We start from the raw sequence: 14,284 nt of genomic DNA on the forward strand, positions 1-14,284 counted from the left end.
GCAAGTTTCCTCTAAGATAAACCAGCCCAAAATCATGGCAGTTCAGACAAGGTGTAGATAAGAAAAGAAAAAGGAAAGAAAAAAAAAAAAAAAAAAAGGAAAAATCAAAAGGCCCTGAGCCTAAAGGTGGCACCAAAGGTATGCACCAAATTCAATTTTCTGCCAGGCTCCAGGTTGTGAGGCATTTCAGGAGGAAGTGAGCAAGCATATGGTCCTGCCATTTAACAATATCAAGGTATGGTTCACTAAAAATGGCACTGTAATGCCAAACCAACTTGTAAAAGTTTCCACTAAACAGCTCTCCTCTAACACATATGAAAATGTCTCAAACAAAGAAGTACGTTGATATTCACAGTTTTATAGATGGCTATTAATGTAACAGCTTCAATTAAAGATAATTCTTTGTTCAAAGTTTCTAATTAATGATGTTTCAACAGTCTATAAGAACAAGGCTAGCAAATACATCTGCTTATATTTAGTGAGATTACTTGGTTTATAAAACAAACAAAACCCAAGTCATTTATGGAGTGGCTGTATCATCTTCAACAGTTAACTGGTTCTACTAAATGGCAACAACAAGACCAGCCCATTGGTTTTTGTTTCTGGAAGCCTGGTTTTGGCTACTTTATTTTGCTTTGGTTATTGGGTTACAGCAGCAGCACTGTGCTGCCAACACTTTAAGCAAGGAATGTTGTACACTGTTCCCTGAGAAAACTGTGAACAGATTAGAAACCCAGAAATTACTTCTGAAAAGCAGCACTGTGAATCCCATGCACGATAAAGAGTGAATTAGCAGTAGGAGATGACTCCAAGAAGCAGATGCAGAGGAAGTATTCCATCTCTTAACTTGATGACAGAATTGCATCAAAAACTGCTTTCAAGAGACAAAGAAATATAATGGTATCCACATTTGCAGTCAGTCATCCAAAGCTGGAAAGTGTAGCTGTAAATACTGAAAGCTACACAATTGTTTAATTTGATAAAAATAAACTAGCATTTTTTTATTATTATTATTTCCTTCTAGCACCATTAAACAATGCTTGGAGAATTTGAATGGCATTTTAAAATGACATCTTATATACAATAATAACATGGGAAAAACAGTTCTCTAATATAGTAGCAATGAAATAGGTCTGAGGGTTTCTATTAAAAAAAGTACAGTGTAGATGTATTTGTAAGATCATCTCATGGAATGTAAATCTGATCAACACTGCTAATAAAAGGAAATTTTTGATCACTCAAGAAAGAATGGATGTGACATGATTTGCTACCAGGAGATGAATTTAATAACTGTATAGCATACCAAACTCCATGAGGTGCTAGCTGGGGAACCACATGTAGTTTTTCATTAAGATAGAAAGGGAAGAAAAAGGAAAGAGATAGGAGAGAAAAAAGGGGAGAAAAGGGAAAGAGATAGGAGAGAAAACAGAAAAAATTTCTTATGTTTGTCACTGTTCACTCTGTACTTTGCCACAGTGCCTAGGCCCTATGCTCACTAAATACATGTATAATATTCTGTGATTCTCTCCAATGAAACTTAAATAGTTTTTAGTAGAGTTAGCATAACTTATAGCATAAGCAATCAGCACAAAATGTAATGCAAACTTTAAACTGCATTTATCAGATGAAATTCAAAGACAAAGAACATTTTACCTTTCAATGAAATTAGACTATGGCTGCATTAAGCATTTTGCTTTGTCTGTTAAAAAGAGCTTGAGCTGACCTTACAAGAAAATATCCATATACACGCAAATTAAAATATACACATACACTACTGGTATATAACAAAAAAACTACTCAGCCTATACCTACAACATAGGTCAACATTTAGTAAAACCATACTAGTAGGACAATGGTAACCTAGCTACAGCTACTAAGTCAGAACCCTTCTGCCTTGCCTTGTTCATTAAACCCTTTGAAAAAAAAAAAAAAAAAAGTTAATGGAAAAATTACTGCATGTCAACTGGAAATATGAACTGCATGGCAATGTTGGTGTTACCTCACCCACCTTTAAAATGTATGCCAGAGGAGATACTATAGTAGGATAGGGTACATATTGTACCAAGAGAAAAAAAATAATAGGTGCAGAAAACAGAGCTACTCTAAATAGGATTAATTCTCCTTATCCCATCTTTAAAAAACAACACATACACATTAAAGTTTAAGTTACAGCTGCTTTTTTATGTTTTTTGTTTGTTTGTTTGTTTTGTTTTTAAATGTTTTATTTCTCCTCCAAAAATTTCTACATAAAAGTCCCAAGTGACTAAGAAGATAATGCACTGGCTGAACATGGTGACTAACGAATGCACTAACTGGACAATGTGACTTATAGAGGATTATTCTTCTGTAGGAATCTTTTCTTCAGAAAGAAACCCCTAAGTCCATCCATCCCTCCTGACACACACACATTTGCTTCTATTCTAAACCAAAAAAGCTACTTGGATAGACAATCATATATAGATTTGCTTTCTGAATATACAATACTGAATATAATCTCAACCACTTGGTCATGTAGATATAAGTGTTTTGGAATAAATGTTCTTCAATTTGTTCCCCTTCCTACTTAGAATAGCTCTTATTATTTAAAGATAAAAAAATACTACAGCTTCTTTGTAGATAATTATACATTAAAATAATTACTTATATTTACCCCTACATATTCTATTTTAATGACCATTACTGCACATACAAATTTAAAGGACATATAAATGAAATATGAATTCTAAAAAGAATTGAATAATTTATGCTTTGTATAACATTCTTAATACTGCTTTTATATTATCATTACATAGTCTGAAAATATACTACAAATATTTCTATTGTAGAATAAAAACAACCAAATATTACAAACATTTCAGATTACAGTTGCTGTTTTTGCCTGATTCCATTCAGAAATGGAAGATGTTACATTGCTTGGAGCTTAATCTACTGAAAGATTTTTTAACGTAGTAAAAGATGCATCTGTAAAAATGGGATGCGCTTCTCATATAATGACATATTTCAGATAATATTGATAACATAAAAAGGTGTTTATCTGCTCAGTGTTATAAATTAAGTCTTAACAGTTCAGGTTTTTTTTGATGTTCAAAATGAATAAATGTGCAGCTTTCCCCTCATTCCCTTTTATTTTAAAAAACATTAAAATCACTATAAATGAATTAACTTTTCACATGGTCATGTAACAGATGACATAAACTATACCTTAAATGTAGAAAGTCCATAAAGTCTTGCAGTGTGAACAGTCACTTGTGAAATGTTTGTAATGTTAGATATAAAATCCTCAAGGTATTTACAGGCTTGTTCCAGGTGGGTTGTGTTTATGATGATTTGAACAAGCTGCAAGAAACAAACAGTTATTATATAAAGCCTTTTTCCCTTTGCCATTTTTTTTAATAAAAGGGTAGTTCTAAAAGTTAATTACAGTATTTCAAGTTACCAGCTATTAACTGGCAATTTTTAAGTTATCTTTCAAATACCATTAAGGAGCAATACCACAGTTTACATACAAATGATGCCATTTTCAAAATGAAGACTGCAGACATTTACTCAGTGAAATGAATCCAACTGATAATTCAGATTTAAAAAAGGGAAAATAAAATACAATATATTGCCAAAATAAAAACAATAACTTGTACCACAAAAACAAGTAAACAAACAACAAAACAAACACAATTACTGCAATTAAAAAACAAAAAAACAAAAAAAAAACAAAACACAATGCATAAAGAAGTTAGGAAACTTCAAAAATAAGGTTGCCAACTCCCCAAACCCCCAAATAGTAACAATCCTGCTTTTGATATAAATATATGATATAGATATTGATATACATAATATAAATCTTTTTACAAGAAGGACCTTTATTCACATTCAGTTCACAAATTAGACAACACAGATAATGCATAGTAACTGACATAACAGTATGTCAGTACCTGCTGTCTCCTGACCTTGTATGTGCCTGCAGTGAATATTTATAGAGTGATTTGCTATTTCTCCCTTTTTTTTTTTTTTTTAAAAAAAAAAGGGAAAAATAAACTTGGCAATGTCCCGATAAGTGCTAGACAGAAGCAGAACACAAGAATTGAGTCCTGTATACAAGCAAAGTGGTAAGAGTTTTCAGGTAATTTCTTGCAACCCCCTGTTTATCATACAGGAGACAAAGCTCTTTCATTGTCACCTAACTCTCAGTAAGCATCCTTATGTAAATATACTTCCAACTAGACCCAACGCTGTATCTTATTTTTTTTATTTATCTATGTAGTAGATATTGACAATTCTTCATACTTCTCTCACCTTTTAAAAATGTCATCTCTAAAGAAAACACAACTTGCTTTTATTACACAATCTGAATTCTATATTATATCAAAATTCACAAGAATAGTTTTAGCACTAATTTTCTTATAAAAGCACAGTTTTGAGTGTGTATTTTAAAACTTACCTCTGTTAAACCTATATGAGGCTTCTTAATTAGGTTCTGTAAACAACTACTTAGAGTTCTGGTGAGCAGCAAATTTGTAGATTTTCTGAGCATATCATCTATTTCTGTTGAGCTGAAAAAAACATGTAGTATAACTCTGCTGTACATGACAACACGTGTAAGTAAAACTTATTTTCTTCCTTGCAAAGAGAACTTTTCATGTTCAGAATTACCATATGCATTGAATATCTGGTTGCTTCAAATCGTCTGTGTTCTAACACACAAAACACCTCTTTAACTTACCAAATTATCCATTAACTAAATTTCAATGTTGAAGCAAAACTTGTTATTTTTAGATTTTGGACATGTTTATTGACACAGCAGTTAGGACAGAGTAATTTGTGTTTTTTAATGAGTTACCACAGAGGTCAACATGTGCCAATTAGTACGTGTAAATTATAAACTGAATCAATTAAGAATGTGTGAAAGCGAGTCATTTACATCTTTAACAGTGCAGAAGTGGGTGAGCAGCCACAAATACCACCCAGATTTCAGATCTACAATGTTATTTTACGTAATTAAAATTGAGCTTCTGAGGTGCACAAGAGTAAACAAGATGGGAGAATTGTGATGTTTTCCTTCAGAAAAAGGTGGAAAAGAAGAGGGAATTAGCATGCAGGCAGCAGTTCATTGCAAGAGAAATCATCACTAAGAAAACTCAAAGCTCTATAGAGGGAAAGCTAGATTGAAGTAATCAGGGGTTCTACACAATTATTTCTGAAATGATCAGTATAAACGCATATTTTCAAAATCTTACAGGGTTTGTTAAAGAAAAAATCTCCAGATTATTTGAATTAGCCAGTAGTGTTTAAAAAGCCCCAGCACTGCTTTAGAGTATTCACCATGCCAAGCTACCTTCACCTACACACACAGCATACATACGCACACGTAAACATATGAAATATGTTATAGCATTGGAAATCACAGATTAAATATAAAAATTGTATACATGTAAATTATTAAATAAGCACAACAAGAAAGTACCCAGGAAAATGTATTTTCAATTTAATATGTATTGTTAGTTCACCTGGAAGTTATAGGTTACTTTATACCCATTCACATTCGTCAGACTTAAAGCTTACCTGCGGTGAAGTGACTCTGAAAATTTAAGGCTTGCATAAATAAATTCCTTAACCTGGATATAAATCTGAGGCACTGACTGAGACATTGGGAGCTTCTTTGGAAAGGATTGCTGTAAAAATAAAAGACAATGCTATCTTATACTTCAAATTCTAATTTTAAGGTGAGATTGGCATTAAACACAACAACTGGAAAACCACTTAACACTATCAATGTTTTAATCTCTTATGCTTTTATGTTTTTCATCAAATATAAACAGTGGTATGTGTTGAGCTAACTTCTGAATCTTTTAAATAGCTTAGAAGCAAAATATATTATCACTTATTTTAATTGCAATAAAGTTTAGAGACAGTAGGTAGTTTAAGATCCCTCTGTAGAAAGCAATTTACAAACACATTAGAAAACAGTCTGAATAGACAAGATATAGACTTAAGTGTGATGAGAGGCTCAAAAAAATGCTTATTGTTTGACAAGGGAAATAGGAAAAAAAATCAGAAGTTGTCCAATGTGTCTGAGATATTCAAAGCATCTTAAGAATGTTTAGACATATATTTACCTCTAGATGATTCACAAAATTTTAACATAATTTGGATTCTTTTCATTAATTTAGATGAACACATGGGAAATACTAGTCATCTGCAGTAATAAAATTACACTTCTCATTTCATTTTTAAAGTTGATATTGCATTTGGATGAACAAAAAAAATTCAACTATGTTTACACATACAAAACAGGTATTTCGTTATTGAATATATAATTTTTTAAATCTGCAAAACAATTTCCTGTTTATTACAGAAAGATCATAATCCAAGAGAAAAATAATTAACAATCTGTATCATCCCAGGAGAATTCTATTTCTCTAAATAAGAGAGTAAATCAACAGCAGCTCAATGTTTTTATATTAAAAAACAAAACATAAAAAACAAAACAAAGGTTTTTATATTAAAAAAAACTTTCCACCCTTCTAACCAGTGCTCCTTATTTAAAATTACATGATGTGACATGTATGTCGTATAAGTGCATGCGTTTGTGTCATTCAACAGTGATAGAAAACATTTTTAATGATAAAATTGACTTCAGATATATGTGCATCTGATTCAAGCAATGCATTTTTACGATAAAACAAGGGCAATTGTATTCAACTATAAAGATCTTCACGGTGTTCTAACAGCAGTGCTTGAGCATCAACCTTCATACAGTCAACAATCTAGGAGAAGCAATTTGTTGTGCAATCCTGTACAGTGTCTAGTCAATACAGAAGGACACAACATTCTTTCAGTCAACAGATTCTTATAGTAACCAGCAAGAAAATAAAAAAGAAAGAAAAAAAAAAAAAAAAAGAAAAGCCAATTGTTTCATTTCTGAATGTGGACAGGGAGTAAAGTGCAGACATTAGATTATATAATCAAACCATGAGAGTTTGGCACATTCCATCTTTAGATTTCTGAACAGTGGAGTGCAGAAAAGAATTTTTTGTCTAGTCAGATTGGATTTGGTATATTAAATATTTACTCTTGTTCTGGTTTCAGTTCTGCTTAATGTGCTGCAAGCAACTCCTATAATAAACTTACTTGTAAAGCTCTGAATTTGATTCATCCTAATATATAATGCAATATTAGACATTTCATCTCTTTTTATATTAATTGTAGAGAAATACACATTTTCAGAAGTGAAATTCATTTTAATCTGTAATAGGCGTCACAGATACATCAAAATGGAATTAGTCCTTTGGGGTGTCTACATGTATTCTTCTCTATGAACTGCTGAATCACGGACTTAATATCTCTTTATTTTTGCAGATGTCTGTAGTGATGGATCTTGAATAAACCAGTTTCCCTCTACACCAGTTACTCCAATTGTCATGTGGTTCTTATATTTAGATCCCCTCTGCAGACTCCACCATGTGTCTAATACTACTTGATAAGTACTACCAAAACCATATTTAGAAAGCAGAACTTACTAGCAATCTTCCCGTGAAAGCATATTTTAGTGACAGAATGGCTGATGCTATGAAAGAATATCCTACTGGGATGCCAGTAGAGCAGAATTATTTACAGTTTCTTTGTGTCTGCTTTGTCCCACATGCCGAAACACAAATAATTAATTTACAAAGTGAAATAAAGAAGTTGCTGTCTCTCATAGATCCTTGTTTATCATTACTTGTACTTTTGCAATGTTATAATATATAATATACTGTTGGGTTACAAAACCCAATGTCTTGCAACAAAATTTAAGTTAAGTAATTAAAGGCAGATTGTATTAGTTAAACCATATTATTAATTTGTTTACAAAACAATAGGTTTCATTATTCATTCATGCATCAGAACAAATGACTAAAGCTTTAATTTTCATATTTATTACTAGATAATTACATTCAGAGAAGGTGATTTAGCCTCTTAATCTACCTAGCTTTTCAAATTTTAATTATTTTTTAATTATAAACATCATTACAGTCCTATGAGTCCCTAATTGGATTTTGGCAAACTTTAATAACATAAAACTTTTCCTTACCTTATCAAGTTCTGGATCTTGAAAAGGAAATTTGCTTATAACTATTTTGTATTCCTCTTCATTTGCTACAGGAATAGGGCTGTAGTTGTCTGCTTCAAAAATATCCCTGGTGAATTTGTTGGTAAAGTGGAAAAAAAAAATGGGATGTGTAATTTATTTATAATACTTTCCAGAGTTAAAATACGTAAATTAATATAAATTTTACTACCACAAAATGTTATGAATTGGGATCATTCTAATATCAGAAATCCAAACTATTTTTAGAGTAAATTGAAAGTATCTTTTATATGATAACTCTTTAAACCATGTATTATCACAGAGCAAAAATAGCTGAAAACATTTTACTATGTGTGTCTTTAATACAGTAAAGGAACTTTAATACAGTAAAGGAACTTTAGATCAACTAGTCAACTTCAAGGAAAACCATAATGAGATGTTTGTTAATTATGGTAGCCTACACTTAGCCTACACTAAAGGAGATATATCTCACTTCACATCTCACATCTCACTTCAGTACATAGAGTCAACAGGGATGATTCAGAGAACTTTACACAAATGGACACAGCTTTACTGAAGTATCCTCTGGACTTCTCTGCTAGTCCATTGACTATATTAGGTGTCTAAAGAGCTTGAGAATCTTAAGTGGTCAAGTTCATTTTAAGGTTTTCTGCACTATGATATAACATCTTTTATGGTAAACAACATCTGCATATTTAGACATCATACCCTATCTGCAAACAGGCTTTTGAGTACAGTTCCAGGCTACTCTATTCCCAGACTTAAGTCGCTTGGTCAACCAAGCGACTGCAAGGAAGAGGTGGAAACCCAAGTGCATTAAAAGAACGTGATGATGTACTGGCAATGTCAGGACTCTTGTCAGGGAGATACACATACCAGCTAACTTTAAACGTTAAGATAACCTAAATTAGGAACCTAATGGCCTATAGCAATTGCCTAGCTAGGTTGATTAGGTTCCTAACGAAGAAAAACAAGTGTCCTTCTCTTTGGTGACTCTCCAGTCAAGTCCCAAATAAGGAGGGTTCCTTCTCCCCATTAACCATAAAAACAGTCCTCAATGGTTTCTCCCTAAAGATTAGCTACTTAATTAGTTCATATAGACTCAATCAATTTTTCCAGACTTAAAAACTCTATCAAGAAAACTTCAAGACAAAAACAATAGATGCAATATGAAAAGCATAATTAATTATTTTGAAATACTAACCTGAACAATCCAGACCACTTTTTAAGAAGTGTTTCATTGTACTGGTCTCTTATCTCAAATAAAAGATCAAAGAGTCGATTCACAGGAAAACCGTAGCCCTGAGGTAAAAAAAATAAATAATAATAATAATAATAATAAAGATGGAAGATTCAAGAAATAATACATTCATTCTATCACATCACTTCAAAAATCTGCGATGAGACTCATCATTCAATCTTATCCCTTCTATAAAACAAATTATTCTACTGTAAATACACCATTGCAATTAGAAGATTACATATTAAGTTTTTAGTAAATATTTTATGCCATGCTTTCAGTTTTCAAGCAGAAATTTGTCCCATTTTTCTGTAACATTTAAGTTGCTATTTATGCAAAAATTTATCTTCTTCATCAGCCTGTTAAACACTGCAAGAATACTTTTTAATGATGTTTATCTGGTCTTCTAGTTACACAGTTAACAGTAGCTGGAATGCTAATTCTTGCTTAAGATCAGAAGTAAAACATTGTCAAAAGACAAAAACGTAAAAAAATTACAAAGCTAACAATGATTTTGCATGCATATGAATAACTAGATGCTAGCTGGATAGCCCAGAATGCATACACAAAGTTAGTAATAGTGAAGAGGTGGAACAAGGGCAAGAAATATAAAAATATAATTAATTATTTAAAATATTGTGTTATTGTGTACTTGATTCATATATGTGACTAAGAGATCCAAAGCACTGTATTTACACATAAAAGCAAAAAAATGAGTCTATGAATTTCAGTTAAATTACTAATATAATACCTACCTGCAAAGTATCAGCAAATACTACAATGAGATTCTTTAGTTCCAGAACAAGATCAGGATCACTGCAATATGACTGAAAGAGAGAAAATCTGGTTTTGTTAAAATGGTTTTAGATAGTGGACATATGTTTTCAAAGAACATTAGCACAGAAGGTTAAAGTCTCCATTTACCTAACTGACTGCCTTGGTGAAAAACAACTTATGCTAACTTATCTTTACCTAGTGTAGTTATATAAAAGCCTTTGCTCAATTTCTTATGTGAAATTATATATCAGCAGTACAAAGCTCAGAAAAAGTAAACTAAAATATGAGATGCAATAAAAATTAGTGTTGAGCTGAGATTCAAAAACAGCAAATTACATTTATTGTAATGGAATATAAGCATATATCAAAATGCTTTGCTAAATTAACATCAGAGATTTCCATAAGAATTTCTTTTGAACACTAAAAGCCTGGGTCTAACTAGTGCTAACACCTCAGACAGTTTCCCAGATGTAAGGGCAAAACCCTATAAAAATACTTTCTCAGTATTTACTCAAATTACAGATTTGATGAAAAAAGGTCAGACATTAAATTCTTTAGTCGACTAAATGACTGAAACTTGATTTTTACCTTAACTTCATTACTTTCAATAATGGATAAAGTACAAAAATACTTATTTTTATATAATTTAAAGCATCATGATAGTGTAAAATTGGTTAGAGACTGTTTTTGACTGTTTCAGCTTTCTTTAATTTTTGCTCTGAGTCTACTTAAATAAAGTAAGGGTTTCGTTTGCAACACCTTATAAGACAACACATATTTATCTAAACATTATTCTGTACTGGGATGATGTTAGAAAGAGACTGTCATAGAATTGATTTTGATAGGAGTTATGTGTTTTAAGAAGAAATAACGATCAACTACATCAATGACATTACATGGAAGAGTTCTTAAATTAGAGATTACATTACTGCTTAAAGTACTGTACTCTTAAATAGTTCTATAAATCTGTATGCAGCCAACTAACCTGCAAAGTATTTGGATTAAAAAAAAATACATGAATATCTCTTAATTTATCCCAATCCTCTGAAATGAATTAAGAAGTCATTAGACCATCTCATATAACACTGATCAGTAAAGTTACTGTGATAAAACTATAGCTGCAATCTGAATTTTTACCCAGTTTTTCTAAGTATATATGGATAGTAAAATATTCCTCAAATTAAAGTAAAATTGTACTAAAAATAACGTTCTATTAAGAAACCACTACTGGCAAACTTTAAAAAAGATAAAGATAAAACTTTTCTACTTTTTCTGATAGCAAATATTATGTCAAACCAGCCCTTACTGGTAAACTCAAGCAATTCACTATCAAGTCAGTCTCAGTGAACAATGGTATTCCATTGATTTTCACTGAGGAATAAGAAATAGCACACAGTATCATTTGAGCTGGAATAGAAATGTAACTTTAGGAGGTACCCTATGAATATAGTGAAATGCTCAGCTGACACGAAATTACATTCTAACATCCTGAAGATTTTTCTTTTACTTCAACATAAACATATTACTAGTATAGCACTGAAGAGATAGCTCCAAGGGTTTTGCTGGTGGAGTTTATTTTGGAAACACAGCATTTGGAATGATAATTAGGAACTATTTCCTGGTGGTGCTTTCAGTGCTGAACTATTCAATCTGATCTAATGAAGAGGTCAGTTGAGACTAATGAGGAAGGATTGCAATAATAACAGCAGATTAACTCTGCATATTCTAAGCTGCTGGACTAAGAGAACGTTTGGAAGACCCAGTGAGTTGTAAATCAGTGAAGGATTATGCAAATAGCCCATGGCTGTGGATCACAGCCTGATACTGTTGGTAAAAAACAAAAGCTTGGCAGGCTCCCTCCCATATCTGAGCAATTTTTAATCACAAGGAAAAGAAAACATGAGAGAGGTGTAATTTTTCACTTTCTTATTATCTCAGCTTTATACACACAGAATTCTTGGGTAAAAGGTTTTAAACTGAAATAGTGATAAATCTTTTCACTTACTGAATGCGTTCTAAGAACAGCAATGATCTTTGAAAGGGCCATGTTCCAGAGTTCATCAGTGTATGTTCTAGTTACCAGTCCTTGGGTTACATGTAAAATGTGGTCTTCTACTACAAAGAAACTAAAATAAAGCAATACTTAAATTGTCTTTTAACATTAGCGCAAACTCTTTCGCACACGAGTATAGTCAAACCCTTTCCCACTGGAGCAGTAACACTTCGGTAGGTTTGGTGTTCCGCTTTGCCCTGCACAAGTCAAACTGTGAAAAGCTTGTTTTGTGCCCCCTGGAGCCCAGGGTGCTGGAGGGTCCCTGTGGGGCACCATACTGGTAGGATATGAATGCTTTTCATTGCTCAGATTCAGCTACCAACACCCACATGATTTGTGCAGAAACTGAATCTTACAGAAGTTTTTGGACAATGGGAGAAAAAATGGTAAATTAAGAATCAGTATAGCAAATCTGAAATAAATCTCCATTTAGAAAACTTACCCTACAATCTGGCTGAAGTATCTTCTATAGCCTTCTACTGTTTCGTGCTTACAGTGAAAAAAAAAAAAAAAAAGGATTAAGAATAAAAATACCATTAATTATTAGGTACAACGTAATTCAATGCAAAAAATAAAGTATTGGTTACCATGCTTGACTGCGGCTGCAGAACTAATCTTGCTTGTTTCCTTCTTTGCTTTCTGTAGTAATTTTCAAATATTTCTCCATCACCCTAAAAGAGGACAAAAATAGGTAAAACAAGAACATTTTTTCAGTATTACAAGACACTTTTTTACAATAATGGTAGAATTCTCTGTCTTAAACTAAGCCACATATTTTGCATTTGTTCCACATAGAGACTTCCAGCTGACATCAAGGAAGTTTTGCATGCATGAAATATATAGATTACTTTAAAAAAAGTGCAGTCTACACAATGTATCATAAAGAAAAAAAAAAAGCTTATATCTATTGTATTTCATCATACAGTATTGGACATTTTAAGCAATATTTATGTTTTAAACCACAGCCTTCTGACTATAGTAATGCTAATAGATACGGCATATTACCTGTTGTTCTATAACTGAAACTCTATGCCTCTTAAAATGGTTCTTTAGGTTATTCAAGAAACTGACTGCATTGCAAAGCTAAGTTACAATGCTGTTTCTGTGTTTATATGATACATCTGAATGCAAGAGCTTTGACAGAGCACAACAGAGTTACTGAGTATTTGCTTATTCTCTTTGGAATTGCTAAATATACTGACAATGGATGTGGATTTTTCTTCTATCACAGTCCTCAAAATACAACACCCTCTGTGCCTAATGATTACATTGTGAGGAATTCAAGTGACATCCAAACCATCTCATTAAAATGACCATTCAGTAGAAACCATCTGTCCATTTGAAATCAATGCTACGTTCACTTATCTACCTACTGAATGCAATGTAATTTGTATGCAAGCAGAATAACGCAGCTTAGTATATTCAAGGTTGTTTTTTACATCATGAGCCTAATTATTATGCCTGTGCTATTTAGAATTCCATTACTTGGACTTCCAAAAAATCTTCAAAAATATATATATTTGAATCAAAATATTACAGAGACTGAATGCTACTGTAATGCTACAGCATTACTTACCTCTTTTATAAGACGTAACAAAGAAATATTAATTTTAATATTTTAAGTTCATAACGAGTATTTTGTCATATTTAGAAATAATGCAAACCTAGCAAAATATAAAAGTAAAAAAAAAAAGAAACTTTGTTTAAAAATAAACCCACTGTAAATGAGATGTATATTTTACAGGACACTTTCTACTACAGGAGAAGTTTAGTCTGATGTAATTCATACTAACACATACTTATCAGACATGCTAAACAGTCATTTCCAGCCCAAATATTCAACACAGTTTTCAGATGCACAAAGACATTATTTAATTCTAATCCCAATGCCAAATTTCTACTCAGTCCTGACAGAAGCTTCTCAAGTGAAAAAGACTAGGTGCTCTTCTCAAATCCACACCAAATACTGAGATGTAAAATATATCATGAATAATTATACACTACGCTATCTTATGCAATCAAGATCAGCAATTCAGGCATAACAACTATTTTAAACATATGCTCTAAAGCAATCAGTAGAGTACAGCAACTATTCTGGTGATTCATGCACTAAATAAACAAAGGAAAGCCA

At 32.0% G+C, this 14,284-nt stretch overlaps 1 protein-coding gene across 1 annotated transcript in view; it reads right to left on the minus strand.

The window, feature by feature from the left end:
• The window catches only part of EXOC6 (exocyst complex component 6), a 90,484-nt gene that overhangs the window by 44,010 nt on the left and 32,190 nt on the right, over positions 1-14,284 (minus strand). The window contains exons 9-17 of the mRNA XM_032191264.1: positions 12,741-12,824; positions 12,596-12,642; positions 12,106-12,226; positions 10,079-10,150; positions 9,288-9,385; positions 8,066-8,171; positions 5,557-5,666; positions 4,436-4,547; positions 3,202-3,336 (exon numbers count right to left, since the gene is read on the minus strand). Of these exons, the coding sequence (XP_032047155.1) occupies positions 3,202-3,336; positions 4,436-4,547; positions 5,557-5,666; positions 8,066-8,171; positions 9,288-9,385; positions 10,079-10,150; positions 12,106-12,226; positions 12,596-12,642; positions 12,741-12,824 (885 nt within the window). The remainder of the gene's footprint in view (positions 1-3,201; positions 3,337-4,435; positions 4,548-5,556; positions 5,667-8,065; positions 8,172-9,287; positions 9,386-10,078; positions 10,151-12,105; positions 12,227-12,595; positions 12,643-12,740; positions 12,825-14,284) is intronic.

This window comes from Aythya fuligula, chromosome 7, assembly GCF_009819795.1.
Source record: "Aythya fuligula isolate bAytFul2 chromosome 7, bAytFul2.pri, whole genome shotgun sequence".
NCBI lineage: Eukaryota > Metazoa > Chordata > Aves > Anseriformes > Anatidae > Aythya > Aythya fuligula.